The following is an 18,241-nucleotide window of genomic DNA, read 5'->3' as shown; positions in this document are numbered from 1 at the left end:
CTCTGGCCTGGGGGTTAGCCCTGAGTTCAGCTCAAGGCTACCACGCTATGTGGTAGCGTGCCATAGTACCACTTCATTTTTCTGGTGGTTAATTGGAGATAAGAATCTCACGGTCTTTAGTGCCCAGGCTGGCTTTAAACTGTGATCCTCAGATCTCAGCCTCCTGAGTAGCTAGGATTACAGGTGTGAGCCACTGTACCCAGATTTGTGATTCCTTTTTTAAATAATTTCAAAAAATAAAAGTCTTCCCATTTCCTCCTCCTCCTCCTCCTCTTCTTCTTCCTCCTCCTCCTCTTCTTCTTCTTCCTCCTCCTCCTCCTCCTTCTTTTTTGGTGCCAGTCCTGGGGCTTGAACTCAAGAGACTAGACTCTCTCCGTCTTTTTGCTCAAGGCTACTGCTCTATCACTGAAGGCACAGCTCCACTTTCAGCTTTTTTTAGTAATTTAGTGGAATTAAGAGTCTCAGTGCTGGGCCGGGAGTTTGGCCTAGTGGTTAAAGTGCTTGCCTAGCATGCACGAAGACCCGGGTTCGATTCCTCGGTACCACATACATAGAAAAAAGCCGGAAGTGGTGCTGAGGCTCAAATGGTAGAGCTCTAGCCTTGAGAAAGTCCAAGGACAGTGCTCAGGCCCTGAGCTCAAGCCCAGGACTGGCAAAAAAAAAAAAAAAAGAGTCTCAGTGCTTGCCTAGCATGCCTGAAGACCTGGGTTCACTTCCTTGGTACCAAATACACAGAAAAAAGCTGGAAGTGGTGCTGTGGCTCAAGTGGTAGAGCTCTAGTCTTGAGAAAGCCCAAGGACAGTGCACAGGGCCTAAGTTCAAGGCCCAGGACTGGCAAAAACAAACCAAAAAAGAGTCTCCGACATAAGTTAGGCATGGTGATTCACACCTGTAATTCTAGATATTAAGGAAGTTAAGATCTGAGGATCACAGTTCAAAGCCAGTTAAAAGCCAGCTCAAAGCTAGCCCGACACTAAAGACTATGAGACTCTTATCTCCAATTAACCACCAGAAAATGGGAAGTGATGCTGTGGCTGCAGGGGTACAGCAATAGCCTTGAGCTGAAGAGCTCAGGAACACTTCGCAGGCCCAGAGTTCAAGTCCCACACCCGACAGAAAAGTCTCAGATTTTCCTGACTGGGCTGACTTTGAATCACAATCTTCAGATCTCAGCCCCCTGAGTAACTAGGATTACAGTCATGAGCCACTGGTATATAGTTTCTGCCTTTTTTTCCCTCTAGTCGTGGGGCTTGAATTCAAGGCAAGCAATCTACCACTGAGCCAAACTCCCAGCCCCCTTACTTCTCTTTTCTTTTTTCTTCCTTTTTTTTTTTTTTTTGGTGGTCATGGGTCTTGAACTCGGGGCCTGGATGCTATCCAGGACCCTAGATCTCAGCCTCCTGAATAGCTAGGATTACAGGTGTGAGCAACTGGGCCCAGCTACTTCATTTCTTAACCTAATAAAATAATGTCAAATCAATTGCCTGTCCTGGTGCTCAATGCCTCTCTGCCTCATATCTGTAATCCTAGAGACTCAGAAGACTGAGATCTGAGGATCATGGTTCAAAGCCAGTTGGGCAGAAAAGTCCATGAGACTCTTATCTCCAATAAACTATTCAGATAAAGCCAGAACTAGTGCTGTGGCTCAAGTGGTAGAAAACTTGCCTTGCAAAGAGGCTCAGGGACTGCTCTCAGGGCCTGAGTTCAAGCACCAGGACTGGCCAAAAAAAAAAAAAATCAAATTGCCTGCTGAAGTTTTTTTTTTTTTTTTCCCCCCCAGGAATTGAATCCAGGGCTTCATGCATGCTAGGCAAGCACTCTACACTAGACCACACTCCCAGCCCTAAAATTCTTATATAAAACTAATGAAAGTTAAAAACAGTGAAATTCAATGAATTAATTTTTGTATACCTCCTTTCTATAAAGAGTAAGATGCATATGTATATGTTTCACTTATGAATTATAGTACATAGTTTAAATGTAAATATCATTTAAATTCATATAAAGAGATTGTTAAAGATGTACATGTCTCTCTATTTTTTAATAATGTTAACTCTTACAGTTACTATGACATTCTTTTCGGTTTTGTATTTATAGACTCTTAATGTTAGTCTTGCTAAGAAGGAACTATATGGAAAATTTGAGCTAACTCATAGTCATTTTTTTTTTTTGCCAGTCCTGGGCTTGAGTTCAGGGCCTGAGCACTGTCCTTGGACTTTCTCAAGGCTAGAACTCTACCACTTGAGCCTCAGCACCACTTCCGGCTTCTTTCTATGTATGTGGTACCAAGGAATCGAACCCGGGTCTTTATGCATGCTAGGCAAGCACTTTAACCACTAGGCCAAACTCCTGGCCTCATAGTCATTTTTTATTGTTATTGTAAAGGTAATGTACAGAAGGGTTTCAGTTATATTAAGTCAGGTAATGAGTACATTTCTTTTCAAACAATGTTGCCTCTCCCAGTTTTTCCCTCCCATCCCTACCTACAAGTTGTCCAGTTCATTTTCAACATAGTGTCCAATGAGTACCACTGCTGCATTCATTCACACTTGTCTCTCCCTCTCTTTGTCCCCTCTGCCATCCCAGAGACAGACGAAAGAACAGACAAGACAAAAATGCACAGTCATGTTGAACCTTTCTCTAAATAACTCACTGTTTTTTCTTTCACAATAATCCTCCCTTTCCTTACCTTTCCCACTCTTGCTTATTTTTTGAAGTAGCTTAATACCAGATTTTTTCATATCCACAGAGAATAGATGAAGTATGGCAAGCCCACAAGATAAAAATGGTGCTTTCCCATTCCTTTCTTGAATGAGACATTGGATTAATTTGGTTTGGGGACATGATGTGATTAGCTGTATCAGATCATCTGAGAATAAAAATTAAAAATATATATTGTATGATAAATCACTTAGAAACAGGTCAGTCAATATCTATACTTTTAATACCAACAATTATTTTTCTAGTTCTTCTAAAGCCCTCAATGAGTCATCCCAATGTAAAGTCAACAGTATAATCGTCAATCAAAAGAAAAAGGCAAAGAAAAAATAAATCATTGGAAGTGGCGCTGTGGCTCAAAGTGATAGATTGCTAGCCTTGAGCTGAAGATCTCAGGGACAGTAACTAGGCCCAGAGTTCAAGTTCTCTGACTAACAATAACAAAAATAATCAATCAGTTAACCAATCAATCATGGTTCTTGCCTGGGCTGGCTCTGATCAACAATTCTCAGATCTCAGCCTCCTCCTCAGTAAGTAGAATTACAGGTATGAGTCACCAGTACCTGACTATGTTCTATTTTTTTTCATTATTTTTATTACTTGCCAGTCCTGGGGCTTGAACTCAGGGCCTGGACACTATCCTTGAGCTTTCTCAAGGCTAGCACTCTACCACTTGAGCCACAGCACCACTTCTGGCTTTTTCTGTATATGTGATACTGAGGTATCAATCCCAGGGCTTCATTCATGCTAGGCAAGCATTCTACCACTAGGCCAAACTCCTGGCCCTACAATTTTAAAAAAAATAATTGAATATAGGGGCCGTAAGTTTGGCCTAGTGGTAGAGTGTTTGCCTAGCATGCACAAAGACTTGGGTTCAATTCCTTGGTACCACATACATAGAAAGAAAAAAAAAAAAGCTGGAAGTGGTGCTGAGGCTCAAGTGGTAGAGCTCTAGCCTTGAGAAAGTCCAAGGACAGTGCTCAGGCCCTGAGCTCAAGCCCAGGACTAGCGCAAAAAAAAAAAAAAAAAATGTGGAGCATGGTCTGCCATATCTATTTACTAAATTTGTCCTTAAGACTATAGTAGCTAATTTGCTAGATACTGGCTGAACAAAATGTATAACAAACTTAAATATCTATCTACTTATCAGTATATGTAAAATAGATTCAATAGTGTAGGGTTTTTTGTTTGTTTGTTTTGCCAGTCCTGGGGCTTGAACTCAAGGCCTGGGCACTGTCCCTGAGCTTCTTTTATTCAAAGCTAGTACCACCTCTGGATTTTTCTATTTATGTGCTATTAAAGAATTAAGGAATATCCCAGCTCTATAATGTAATATTTTTTTGCCAGTCCTGGGGCTTGAACTCAGGGCATTTTTTTAGGCTTTCTCCAGGCTAGAGCTCTACCATTTGAACCACAGCACCACTTCTCAGTTTTTCTGTGCTCCCAGCCCTCTATACTGTAATTCTTAAAAAATAATAAAAATGCCTGCATTAAGAGTGATCTTATAGAGGGGCCGTGAGTGTGGCCTAGTGGTAGTGTGCTTGCCTAGCATTTATGAAGCCCTGGGCTGCATTCCCAGGAACCACATACACAGAAAAATCTGGAAGTGGTGCTGTGGCTCGAGTGGCAGAGTGCTAGCCTTCAGCAAAAAGTGTCCAAGGACAATGCCCAGGCCCTGAGTTCAAGCCCAAGGATCACTGGAAAAGTGATCCTAGAATTAAAGCTCAGAATTTGAATGCATATAAATAATAGGCCTTTTCACTTACCAGAGGTAAAGTCTTTAAAGTGTTGTATGTATTCCATGGCTCCATGAATCTGACCTTGTTTACACAGACAAAGAAGAGCTTTCTTGTGAAGACCACACTGGTCGTAGATCATTTGAGCTAGAGCCAGACACTTGGACTTGTTATAAGAGTCTTGCTCCCCATAGGCACAAATTACATCTCCAGCTTCCTCAGAAAATGTTATCCTAGAACAAGCAGGTCAATAAAGTACATGTTTAAGTAATAATCATGGAGTAATTGAGACTAAAATAATTTTTTTCTATGCATGTGGTACTGAGGAATCGAACCCAGGTCTTTGTGCATGCTAGGCAGGCACCCTACCACCAGGTGGCCAAACTCTGGGCTCCCAGATTAAAATATTTGAACAACTAGAATGGTAACCAATGAGAATTCCAAGCTGCACACCAGTGATTCAGGCCTGTAAACCTACCTACTCAGGAGGCTGAGATCTGAGGATCATGGTTGGAAGTCAGATGGGACAGGAAAGTCTGTGAGACTTTTAGTCTACAATAAACTACTCTTTTGTGCCCCTTATAAAGATAAAGAAAAACAAACAATAACAACAAAAAGCATAACTTCAAGTCTTCTGATCCTGATCATTTTCTAGTCCTGATCATAGCAGCCTGTTAATTGGATTTTCTGCCAAATGAATTTTCCACATCACCTTCTATATTAGATTAAGAGATGACTTGTTGGTTCTCTTTTTTTTCCCCCAGGTAGATCCAACAATCCATTCTCAACATAATGCAGCTCTATAAAGAACAAATTAGACCACTACCTCACTGAAACACATCCAAGATTAAAAGGTACTAAAAACCTTGAGGGGAGGAGAGGATGGAGCAGGGTAGACATTCTTGCAACAAATATCAAAAGATGGCCAGCTTCAAAGGTTAAAGCCCAGAAGGAAACTGAAAAAAAAAAAAACAGTGAGCTCCCGAGAGACCATACTTCCCTTTTTAATCTTAAATTACAAGCTTAGGAGATCTGGGAGAGACTCTAAATCTGCCTTCTTTTTCTTCTTTGCTCTGGAGAAGGAGCTATCTAAATCTGTTTGTTCTTTGAATTGGTAAAAAAAAAATCTGTGAGCACTTCTTGGGTGTTCTTGGGTGGGTGCAGTCAGAAAAGAATGTCAGACCACAGTGATTGTATATAGAGATTCCCTTCTTGAATACTTGTTTATTAAATATGTCATTTAAAATATGATGTAAAAATCAATGTTAATAAATTCTTTAATAAAAAAAGAAAAGAAAAAAAAAGAATGTCAGACCAAAGGAAAGTTGAGAGCTACCACTCTGGGTGGCCCATATCTTACCCACTCAGCACCACTCAGATTAGGAAGCGTCAGATTGACGTGACTACCTGTGTTTGCCCAGCTCAGAAAGAATAACAGCTACAGATAGAAATTGCAATTTTAAGTCTTTAACTCACATTTCTTGCCTGCTTTGTGTTACATTTTTCATTTCTCCCTACTTTTTGTTATACTAAAGTAAATCCTCAATAAAACATTTCCCAAAAATTCTATAGTTGATACTTTCCTGAAAAGACTCTCAGGATTTGAAGCTACAAGGGAAAAAAAGTTCAAATAATTGAAGGTCTCAGAGTTTTCAGCAGTTACCTAGAGTCTATCCATCTTCTACATTTTAGCAAGCTGGGGCTGTAGCTTGAAGGTATAGTGCTTGCCTAGCATACATGAAGCCCTTAGTTACAACCTCAGAAAGGCAAAAATAAAACAACAAAACCTCAAATATTCTAAAGAATCTAAGCACTTTTGTAAAAGTTTGTTAAAAATATTGAGAGCAGCCTTAGCTCATAATTAGTAAGAGATCTTGCAAGCGTTTATACTAGAAGGAAAAAAAGAGAAAAGGTTGATAGCAGTGTCACTTTTTTAAAAAAGATTTTATTATTAACATTGATTTTTTACATCATTTACTTTTAACATTTGTAACAGATTTATAAGAAGCAACAGGGAGAAAACATGTAACTGTGCCTATTAGGGAGATTAAAGAAGCAGCTCTTTGGAGATAGTTCAACTGAAAATTTTCATTTGCCATGATATTGTACTGTGCTATCTTCACACACAGCTGAAGTAAACCATCTGTACTATCACAACCACTCCATCGAGAAACCATCAGCATGAGCCAAACAAACACTTGGGTATTTTTAAAGACACCACTACTAATTATTGGCTATAAGGAAATTGTATTTTATAGTTTAAACTAGTGGCTGCAAAATAGCAGGACTGACATGGTATGGATGTCTATATACATCTAATAAATGCTAACACTAAAATCAATCTTGAAATTCCCCCCTTTATTGAAATTATTTATTGGAAATGAGCAGATGGTCTAAGGCCAGAAGACAGCTTGAGCATAAATCAATTCTTTGTTAAGCAATTCCTTTAATTCTACATTTTAATGACAAAAATCTAGGTTTTAGTACATATAGTCACATTCCCTAAGGATGAACAAGTAATTATTTCAGTCTATAAAGATTATAGTATAGCAGAGGCTGAGATATAAGGATCATGCTTCAGAGAAAACTACCAAAAGGTGGAAGCAAACACTGTGGCTCAAGTAGCAGAGCACCAGCCTTAAGAGAAAAAAAAAAAAAAAAGCTCAGGCCCTGAGTTCAAGCCCTAGGACCAGTACACATGTGCACACACACACCCCACACACACATGCACACGCATACACAAATAATACCAATATTTTTACCATTTGTTTCTCTCTTTCTGTCTCTCTGTCTCTCTCTGTCTCTCTCTGTCTCTGTCTCTCTGTCTCTCTCTGTCTCTGTATCTCTCTGTCTGTCTCTCTGTCTCTGTCTCTGTCTCTGTCTCTGTCTCTCTCTCTCTCTCTCTCTCTCTCTCTCTCTCTCTCTCTCTCTCTCTCTCTCTCTTTTTCAATGGGTCATGGGGCTTTAACTGTCGGTCTGGGCACTGCCCCTGAGCCCTTCAGCTCAAGGCTACAACCCTACCCCTTGAGCCACAAGCCTACTTCCCCTTTTCTAGTGATTAATTGGAGATAAGAGTCTCAGTCTTTAGTGCCCAGGCTGGCTTTGAACCACAATCCTTAGATCTCAGGCATGAGCCACTTCGCCTGGCTAGCATTTATTTCTTTTATAGATGCTATTATTTTGAGCCATGTTGGTGGTACATAAGTGTAATTCTCACACTCAGAATATTGAGGTGAGATGAGTGTGATAAAAGGGGAAAAATTGATTGGAACATATTATACACATGTGGAGATTTAACAGTAAAATATCCCTATCAGGGGCCAGGAGTTTGGCCTAGTGGTAGAGTGCTTGCCTAGCATGCATGAAGACCAGGTTCGATTCCTCAGTACCACATACATAGAAAAAAGCCAGAAGTGATGCTGAGTCTCAAGTGGTAGAGCTCTAGCCTAGAGAAAGTCCAAGGACAGGGCTCAGGCCCTGAGCTCAAGCCTAGGACTGGCAAAAAAAAAAAATATATATATATATGTGCATATATAAAATATAATATATATACTATATATATAACTAACATTAAAAAAGCACTAACATTAAAAAAAGAAAGCAGGTTGAGGCAGGAGGATTATGATTTTTAGACCAGCCTGGACTATACTGAAAGTTTGAGGTTAGTCTTGAACACAGTAAGACTGTGTCCACCTGAGAGAAGGCCAGGTAGGAGTCCATCTCCTTTCCCTCCTGTTACTTCATTGTATCCTCTGTTTCCTAACATTCTCAAGAACTTGTGCAGGTAGATTTAAGACCAGATTAGAGAACATGGATAAAAAAAACCCGCAAATAAATATGCTTAACCCCACTACTAAAATTAAGTCATATCTCATTAAAAATGAGATCTTTAATGTCTAAATGAAGGTAATATCTAATCACTAAATCTATGCATAATACTTACCTCATGGGACTAGGTTTTCAAAGTTAATCTTTCAGAGGATGTTTATCCTTTTCTGAAAAAATGTAAATCACAGAACACCACTAAAGCATTCTTTCTTAAATTTGGGTTAAGTGATTAGACTTTCCCTATTTTGAATGACTCAGAAAGTAAAAAGTAGCCCATAATTGGAACTACGATTCCATGAACGTTTGGGAAATGCTTTCTAACTCATTTTGTAAGAACCTAAATTAAATCCTTGAATAATGTATTGAGAACAATGCTATTATACCTCTGATGATGAACACCAGTATTAACCAAATGTTGAAATTAACTAAAAAGTTAATTTTTCTTACTTTTCCTGGGTGACCCAGTTGATCACTAAATCAAGCCGTTTTTCAGATAGTCCACATTTGATTCCTTCCAGGGTTAGATCCTTATTAATAGGACGTCTGAAAGCATGACTTGTGCTGAATATTTCCTCAAAATAGGAGAGTAATGGATGAGGCTTTCCTCTAATTTTTTCAACCTCTACAGAAGGAAAATATTTGAGTCAAATACATCAAGGAATGGTTCACTCTTTTTTTTTTCTTTTGCTAGTCCAGGGGTTTGAACTCAGGGTCTGGGCATTGTCCTTGGGTTTTCTCAAGGCTAGCGCTCTACCACTTGAGCCACAGCACTACTTCCAGCTTGGTCTGTGTATGTCATACCAAGGAATTGAACCTAGGGCTTCATGCATGCCAGGAAAGCACTGTACCACTAGGCAACACTCCCAGCCCAACCGTTTTTTGTTTCATATTACTACTTTTATCTTTGTATTTTCTAAACCTTTAATAATATATATATAAATGAAACTTCATGCTTTTAGATAGTAACTATTATTGTCTATGCCATGTGTTAGAGGTAGAGATCTAGAAGCCAAGGGATGACAAAGTTTTTTTTGTGTGTGTGTGGTTCATGAGGCTTCAGTTCAGACTGGGCACTGTTCCTGAGCTCTTTAGCTCAAGGCTACCACCCTACTCTTGAGCCAAGCCCCACTTCCTGTTTTCTAGAGGTTAATTGGAGATAAAGAGTCTCAGGTCCTTTTGTGTCCGGGCTGGCTTTGAACCTTGATCATCACATCTCAGCCTCCTGAGTAGCTAGGATTGCAGGTGTGAGCCACCATGCCCAGCTGATAATCATTTTTAAAAATCAGTGTAGGGTGGAGTATGGGGAGAAGAAAGGATGGGTGGAGTATGGGGAAAAGAAAGGATGAGTAGAGGTTGTGAGAGACAAATAATTGTATGTATGTCATTTTATCAAAAGAAAGTTGTCCTTTAAAGAATGGAGAGCAAAATTGACTAAATATCCACACTTATTAAATCTTGATAGTGAATATATAAGTACTAAGTTGTTTTCCATACTTTCTACATACTGAAATAGTTCACAATTCAAGTTAGAAAATGTAATCAAATCCCTGAATGTTATAGCTTGGTAATTAATACCTCTCAGGTTATTATTCTTTCCATTCTATCAAGAAAAAACAAAGAAAAATTTCTTTCTTTTTTTTTTTTTTGCCAGTCCTGGGCTTGAGCTTAGGGCCTGAGCACTGTCCTTGGACTTTCTCAAGGCTAGAGCTCTACCACTTGAGCCTCAGCACCACTTCCGGCTTTTTTCTATGTATGTGGTAGCGAGGAATCGAACCCGGGTCTTCATGCATGCTAGGCAAGCACTTTAACCACTAGCACTTTAACCACTAGGCCAAACTCCCGGTCCCAAAACAAAGAAAAATTTCTATATATTTGTAAGATTCAGAGAGATATGCTTGGGTGCTTACCCTTAAATTTATTCATTGTGCCAATATTGTGAAGGATTCTCCAAGGACTGCTTGCTGCAAAAGATGCTGCATTTTCATATTCACCAAGGGAGATTAACTCATTGAGTCTACAGCCATTCCATTTTGTTATGATGATACACAATAAAGACAGAAAACTGATTAGAAATGTTGCATACAAACTAAGTGTAATAGAAAAAACAACTCTAATAAATTGGAACTAGATTTATTCATCTGTAAGTTGTTCATACTCCAGTATTTGTTTTATTTTGTCTGATTAAAATACTGCTACTTTGAATGTGAACCTGTAGTTTATCCCTGTGGTCCTTACAGGAAATTATAGAAAATGAGAAATCAGAGTGAACTTACAATGAACACTGATTTGGGGGTTTATTTGTTTGCTGTGCATCATCAGGGCAAATAAGGGTAATGTACAGAATATAGTCACTGAATGTAGATGCAGCCAAACTGGAAATCAAGAATTATTCTTAGTATTTAAAAGCCTATGTGATATAGTGTTCTGCCAAGGTATCTGCCCCTACTCAACTAAATATTAGACTAACAGAGGACCTATAACAGTTAACTTTGGACTCTACTACACTACCTATGGCATATGTCTTCAACAGGTTTAATAAATACAATTGCAAAGAAATATGAACATGAAGGGGGTAGCCTAAAGTCATATTTAGTAAATATATATAAATCTTTTACTCTCATCAATGTTTTTCCTCTCATGAAAACTGGTAGGCTTAGAGAAGCATTACACAGTGTAAGAAAACACAATGGGTCATCTTTACCCATTTCTCTATAATATGATAACAAGGAATTCAGCAGATAAAATCTGTTCAGAATATAAGAATAATGAAACTGGGACCGGGAGTTTGGCCTAGTGGTTAAAGTGCTTGCCTAGCATGCATGAAGACCCGGGTTCGATTCCTCGCTACCACATACATAGAAAAAAGCCGGAAGTGGTGCTGAGGCTCAAGTGGTAGAGCTCTAGCCTTGAGAAAGTCCAAGGACAGTGCTCAGGCCCTGAGCTCAAGCCCAGGACTGGCAAAAAAAAAGAATAATGAAACTATGAAGCTAGTAATTTGGCCTAGTGGTAGAGTGCTTACCTGGCATGCACGGAGACTTGGGTTTGATTCCTCAGTACCACATACTTAGAAAAAAAAAAAAGCAGAGGTAGAAGTGGTGCTGTGGCTCAAGTGGTAGAGCTCTAGCCTTGAGGAAAAAACCCAAGGACAGTACTCAGGCTCTGAGCTCAAGCCCAGGACGGGCAAAATAAATAAATAAGGAAAGAGAGAGAGAGAGAGAGAGAGAGAGAGAGAGAGAGAGAGAGAGAGAGAGAGAGAGAGAGAGAGAGAGAGAGGAAGGAAGGAAGGAAGGAAGGAAGGAAGGAAGGAAGGAAGGAAGGAAGGAAGGAAGGAAGGAAGGAAGGGAAAAAGGAAGAGACAGAAAGAAAGAAACTACATATATACCTTTACAGGCTTTGAATTAACTTTTTTTTTTTTTGGTTGGTCTTGGGACCTGAGTTTCTTTTTGCTCAAAGTTAGTACTCTATCACTTGAGCCACAGCTTCACTTCTGGCTTTTCCATAGTTTATTGGAATAAGAGTCTCATAGACTTTCCTGCCCAGGCTGGTTTCTAACCACAACTGTCACATCTCAGCCTCTGAGTAGCTAGGGTTACAGGTGTAAGCCACTAGCAGCTAGCTAAGAAATCTATCTCTTGCTGGGTACAAGTGACTTCTGTAATCTGCAAAAAAGCAAAAGAAAGTTCTAGTTTCACTTCTAATTTGTTAACTTGAATATTTTTCTTTTCCTCCCTTTCTTTCTTTCCTTCCTTTCTTTCTCTCTCTTTCTTTCATCAGTCCCGGGCCTTGAACTCAGGGCCTGAGCACTGTCCTTGGGCTTTCTCAAGGCTAGAGCTCTACATTTAAGCAACCCACATCTGTTTTTTCTCCATGTATGTGATGCTGAGGAATTGAACCTGAGTCTTCGTGCATGCCAGGCATTGCACTCTACCACTAGCCAAACTCCTGGCCCCCACTTTTCTTTCTTTTCTTTCCCACTCTCGTTTGTTCGTTCGTTTGTTCATTCATTCGTTCATTCCTTCCTTCCTTCTTTTTTTCACCAGTCCTAGGGCTTAAACTCAGGGTCTGGGCACTGTCCCTGAGCTTCTCTTGCTAGCACTCTACCATTTGAGCCACAATGCCACTTCCAACTTTTTCTGTTTATGTGGTACTGAGAAACCAAACCCAGGGCTTCATGCATGCTAGGCAAGCACTCTTTCACTAAGAGACAGTCCCAGCCCAGAATACCTTTTTCAAAATGCAAAATCTCAAGACTCTGGATCAAGGTATTGAATAAATAGTAAATACTATTTAAGTATCAAAAATTAAAGCATTTAAAATGTTTGCCTTTCAATGTAGTAAAGCATAATTTCAGCTTCTTTTGCCTTGTTTGGACTGTCCTCAAAAGCGTCATCAACCACAATTTCTTCAACTGTAAATAACCACAATAAGACATTAAAGGTTGTTTATTAATAGAAAATAAGCATGTTTAATACTAATAACTTATTGCTTTGGTTTCAAACAGCAGCAGCCTCTTCCTAAGCTCAGTGTCCTCCCGGCCTTTTCTATTTTCAAGTACATTGTCAGGTATTCTCTCTTTGGCTCATTATGTCTGTTATTTAGTAGTTACCTGTCAGTTACTGAAGGAATAAACCCATGGGGTAAGTGGGAACTATCAGAAGTAAGTGTATTTTTGCTAAAGTTTTTTTGTTGTTGCTGGTAGTGGTGGTGATGGTGGTGGTGGTGGCAGCAGTGGTGGTGGCTGTGGGCCTTGGACTCAGGCCCTGTTCCTGAGCTCTTTCGCCCAAAGCTTGTGTTCTATCACTTTGAACCACAACTCCACTTCTGGTTTTCTGATGGCTAACAGGAGATAAGAGAGTTACAGACTTTTCCTGCCTTGGCTGGCTTTGAACCAAAATCCTCAGATCTCAACCTCTTATTCTAGGCATAAGCCACCAGTGAACAGCCTATTTTTTTCTTTCTTTAAACTCAGCCTAGAAACATCATTCTTTAGCTTTCAGGGTAAAAATGACTTTTGCTGTTTGTGCTAATTTTAGAAAATACAGATAAGCTGGCATAGTGGCTCACACCTGTTATACTAGCTACTCAGGAGGCTGAGAACTGAGGATCACAGCTCAAAGCCAGACCCAGCACTAAAATTACTAAAATCCATGAGACTCTTATCTCCAACTAACCACCAAAAAACCAGAAGTGGTGCTGTGGCTCAAGGGATAGGGTGGTAGCCTTGAGCTGAAGAGCTCAGGGACAATGCCCAGGCGTAGGGTTCAAGTCCCATGACTGACAAAAACAAAACAAAAAGCAGTAAAAATCAGTGAGTAACCAGAGCTCCAAATTATAGCCTAGACTGCCAAAGAATTAGTAATAGCAAGCCCAGACCCTAGGGTAGGGCAGTAGCCTTGAGCTAAAGAGCTCAGGGACAACGCCCAGGCCCAGGGATAGGGTGGTAGCCTAGAGTCGAATCACTCAGGGACAGTGGCCAAGCCCAGAGTCCAAGCCTCATGACTGACAAAAATAAAATAAAATACAGATTAAACTACCCTGTATATCAATGGTTTCCTGAACCTGTTCCACGATCTCTTGAAATGAGCCACTCATATTAGATGTCATCCATACTTCAAGTGCACATGAAATAATCTGTAGTCTTTGATAACTACAAAGATAAAAAACATCAATGATGGCTATTAGATACAAACAGTACAAGAGTGAGGACTCAATATTTGCATACCCAATGCTATGGACATGGTACTGGAAATATAAACACAACTAAAAACATAAAAACTTATGACTCTATAGATATAATGTTTTATTACATAGATTAATATGTATTATGATATACAAACCCTTAGCCTAATTTTGATTATGTTCTAAAAACTAAGTGCCAGTGATTGTATATAGAGATTCTCTTCTTGAATACTTGTTTGTTAAATACATCATTTGAGATATGATGTAAAAATCAATGTTAATAAATTCTTTAATAAAAAAAGCCATCAATGACATGTATGTACCAAGCCTAAAATCAAGTGGTGTGATAGTAAAATAAGCACAAATAAATGTTTCACTTTTTTCTTTTTTGTCATCAGTCGTGGGGCTTGAACTCTGGGCTTGGGCATTGTCCCTGAGCTCTTCAGCTCAAGGCTATGACCCTATCCCTTGAGCCACAGCCCCACTTCCATTTTCTAGTGGTTAATTGGAGATAGAGTCTCATGGTCTTTAGTGCCCAAGTGAGGCTTTGAACCCCAATCCTCAGATCTCAGCCTCCCGAGTAGTTAGTATTACAGGCTGAGCCACTGTGCCGAGCTAAATGCTTCACATTTTTTTTGCCAGTCATGGGGCTTAAACTCAGGGCCTGACCACTGTCCTTGGACTTTCTCAAGGCTAGAGCCTACCACTTGAGCCACAGCACCACTTCTAGATTTTTTTATGTATGTGGTACCGAGGAATTGAACCTGGGTCTTCGTGCATGTTAGGCAAGCACTCTACCAACTATGCCAAACTCCCAGCCCTAAATGCTTCACATTTTTAAAACATATAATTAACTTCTATACCGAAACTGTAATTTTTGGTTCAGATTTTCTGCCTTATCTCGTCGTTTTAATAACAGAATCATTTCTTCATCTAAATCAGCCTTTTTCTGAGCTGGTATATATTTCATCAACATAGCTTGTTTGATGTCTTCATATTTATTCTTAAGCTGTTTCATATATTCACCAAGAGCATTTAAATCGACAGAGTCTTGAATATCCATGCCTGTAAGAAAAGAAACAGAGGCCTAGCCATGTGTCCATGTGTATGACTTGCATTCAAACAGTGTATTAGTAAAATAGGTTTACTAGGTTATAAAAATAATTCTGAAGGGGCTGGAAGTCTGGCCTAGTGGTAGAGTGCTTGCCTAACATGCACGAAGACCCGGGTTCGATTCCTTGGTACCACATACATAGAAAAAAGCCGGAAGTGGTGCTGAGGCTCAAATGGAAAAGCTCTAGCCTTGAGAAAGTCCAAGGACAGTGCTCAGGCCCCTGAGCTCAAGCCCAGGACTGGCAAAAAAAAAAAAATAGAAAAAAAATTCTGAAAAAATAATTTTCGTGAGCAGACAAAGTAATTCACCAGTAAGCAGGTAATATGACGCAACATGGTTTATTGATTTAACATAGCTTAGCAGAGTCAACACTATATTCTAGTTATATCTTCTAGTCCTGACTTGCCTAATTCTATCCTGCCTGTTCTTCACACCCGCTGGATTCACCTCTCTGACATCTCTTAGTCCCGAATGGAATGGGACCTGCCCATCAGTTGTTAGAAGCAGCTCCCAGTCCTGCCGTGTGAGTCTCAGTCCTCATCGGTCCTCTCGGGCAAGGAGCAGCTTCTGCAGGCTAAAGATCCTTGAACCACAGTCTTGGTTAAGGCCAGCAGAAGTGCTGCCCTTCATTCTGGGTCCTTTGCTTATAATGGTCCTTGCCTGCTCCTCTCTGGCCCAAACTCCTTGCTTGATTTGGATTGGTTATGCCTGGGTCAGTGGTACCCAGAGATGTGCTGGTACTTTAGCTAATGCTCTTTCTCCTCTGCCCAGGTGTCTGGGCTTTTAGGTATTTTACGGTTACTCTATCTTGTTACTGACTGTTCCATGTTATGATGGTTATGGTCATATGTGTCCTTGCATCATTTTTATTTCCCATGTCCACATGCCTTTATATACAAGTTTGTATTGGCAATATATTTCTTTCTTTTTTTTTTGCCAGTCATGGGGCTTGAACTCAGGGCCTGAGCACTGTCCTTAGGCTTTCTCAAGGCTAGAGCCTACCACTTGAGTCACAGCACCACTTCCAGATTTGTTTCTATGTATGTGGTACCAAGGAATCGAATCTGGGTCTTCATGTATGCTAAGCAAGCACTCTACCACCAGGCCAAACTCCCAGCCCCTTGGCAATATATTTCTTTAAGTATTTTAGCTGTATTTCATCTAATATTTTTCATTCTCGTCATATTCATTATATTAGTATTTTCCAATCATATTCATTTAGTATTTTTATATCAAATTCATTGTGTTAGTATGTACACATTATCACCCTCTGTTCTATCTTCACATCTTTAAGCTTATAACAGTAATAGACTTTTTTTTTCTATTGTGCATGTTAGGCAAGTCCTCTACTACTGGAGCTATGCCTCCAGTCCTTTAACTTTTTTTTTTTAATTGGCTTTTTTTTTTTTTTGCCAGTCCTGGGCCTTGAATTCAGGGCCTGAGCACTGTCCTTGGGCTTTCTCAAGGCTAGCACTCTACCACTTGAGCCACAGTACCACTTCTGGCTTTTTTTTTCTCCGTATGTGATACCAAGGAATTGAGTCTGGGTCTTCGTGCATGCTAGGCAAGCACTCTACCACTAGGCCAAACTCCTGGCCTTTTTATTTGCTTTTTCAGTAAGAGTCTCTCTGCTATCTTTACCTGGTCTGTCATTATACTTGTACTTCTCAACTTTAGAGTACAGACACACACACACACATACACACACACACACACACACACACACACCACAAGGCCTGTGCCAGCCGTGGTAGCTATACCTGTAGCTTACTGAACATAGTAGAAGTTGCATAAAACTGGTATAGTAGCTCATACATACAATGGTAGCTTTTTTGGAAGCAGGAATCAAGAAGATCATGGTCCTGAGACAGCCCTGGCAAAAAGTTTATGAGACCCTCTCTTAATTAACAGCATTGTAAAGTGGCGTGCACCTGTCATTCTAGCTGTATAGGAAGCTTAAATAGGACGATCATAGCCCAGGTTAGCCAGATATATCTAGTAAAAAGGACTGGAAGTGTTATTCAAGTAGTAGAGCACTCAAGCTTGAGGTCCTGAGTTCCACATCTCAGTAACTAAAAAATAATAAATATAGCTAGCGATTTTAAATAACTCAGTCCAGTTGATCATTGGGAGAACACATAAACATTATCTTTTTGAAAGATGTTTTTCCTAATGACCTCATCAACACAGCCTGAAAATCCTTGAAGTTTATTGCTATTCTATAACACCAAGCCTCTCCATCCAATGACTATTTTAACAATAGATTTATCTGTAACCAAATTTTCCATTGCTTTATCAAAGTTAATGCTAGGGTTATCAGTTTATTTTTTCCAATACAAAATTATAATGCCTGCCAAATCTTTAGTCATCTCTCCTCTTTACTCATTATTCATAACATACACAACTTCAAATGTCTTCCTTTCATATACAGGCCAACTGTTGACTTTAAGACACAGCTCAAAATTTCCCTCTTCCATACCACCTCCCAGATTAACCCTACTGTATCTTAATTAAAAGTATTACTTTGAATCTTTCTGGCAGTTAGTCAATTTGTTTACTCTGTACTCATTCATATTATTTGGCCTTTGCTAATCACAATTATTTTGTGTGACAGTACTGGGGCTTGACCTCAGAGCTTGGAGCTCTCATATTGCTTATTCACTCAAGGCTGGTATTCTACCTCTTAAGCCAAACCTCTAGTCCCAGCATTTTACTGGTGAACTAGAAATAAAAGTCTTACAAACTTTTCTCCCTGGGTGGCTTCAAACCTCAACCCTTAAATCTAGCTTCCTGAGTGGCTAGGATTACAGGCTTGAATCAACCAACAGTGGCTGTTTGCTAATCATAAGTTTTTATTTGAAAGTGAATCTACTCCATACTTCTTTTTTTTTTTTTTTTTAAACTCTGGGTCTGGCACTGTCCCTGAGCTCTTCAGCTCAAGGCTACAGCACTACCCTTGAAGCCCCACTTCCCATTTTCTAGAGGTTAACTGCAGAAAAGAGTCTCAGGTCCTTTTGTGCCCAGGCTGGCTTTGACCCTTGATCCTCAGATCTCAGCCTCTTGAGTAGCTACTGTGCTGGCTTTATTCTATACTTTTATCAAATAGAAGTTCACTCAAATTTTGTTGAAATGCTCTAATATAGGGTAGCTCTTTATAGAAGAAGGC

General features: G+C 39.7%; 1 protein-coding gene across 2 annotated transcripts in view; it reads right to left on the bottom strand.

Annotated features, from left to right (window-relative positions):
* The window catches only part of Clhc1 (clathrin heavy chain linker domain containing 1), a 31,806-nt gene that overhangs the window by 584 nt on the left and 12,981 nt on the right, over nt 1-18,241 (bottom strand). For both annotated transcript variants that reach the window (XM_090336917.1, XM_090336918.1), the window contains 7 exons: nt 14,825-15,026; nt 13,817-13,929; nt 12,606-12,690; nt 10,190-10,296; nt 8,730-8,904; nt 4,485-4,687; nt 2,690-2,869 (listed from right to left, as the gene is read on the bottom strand). In XM_090336917.1, coding sequence (XP_090193043.1) covers nt 2,690-2,869; nt 4,485-4,687; nt 8,730-8,904; nt 10,190-10,296; nt 12,606-12,690; nt 13,817-13,929; nt 14,825-15,026 — 1,065 coding nt within the window. The remainder of the gene's footprint in view (nt 1-2,689; nt 2,870-4,484; nt 4,688-8,729; nt 8,905-10,189; nt 10,297-12,605; nt 12,691-13,816; nt 13,930-14,824; nt 15,027-18,241) is intronic.

This window comes from Megascapheus bottae, chromosome 7 (assembly GCF_031878675.1).
Source record: "Megascapheus bottae isolate mThoBot1 chromosome 7, mThoBot2.hap1, whole genome shotgun sequence".
Taxonomy (NCBI): Eukaryota; Metazoa; Chordata; class Mammalia; order Rodentia; family Geomyidae; genus Megascapheus; species Megascapheus bottae.
This window is presented reverse-complemented; position numbering and strand designations above follow the sequence as displayed.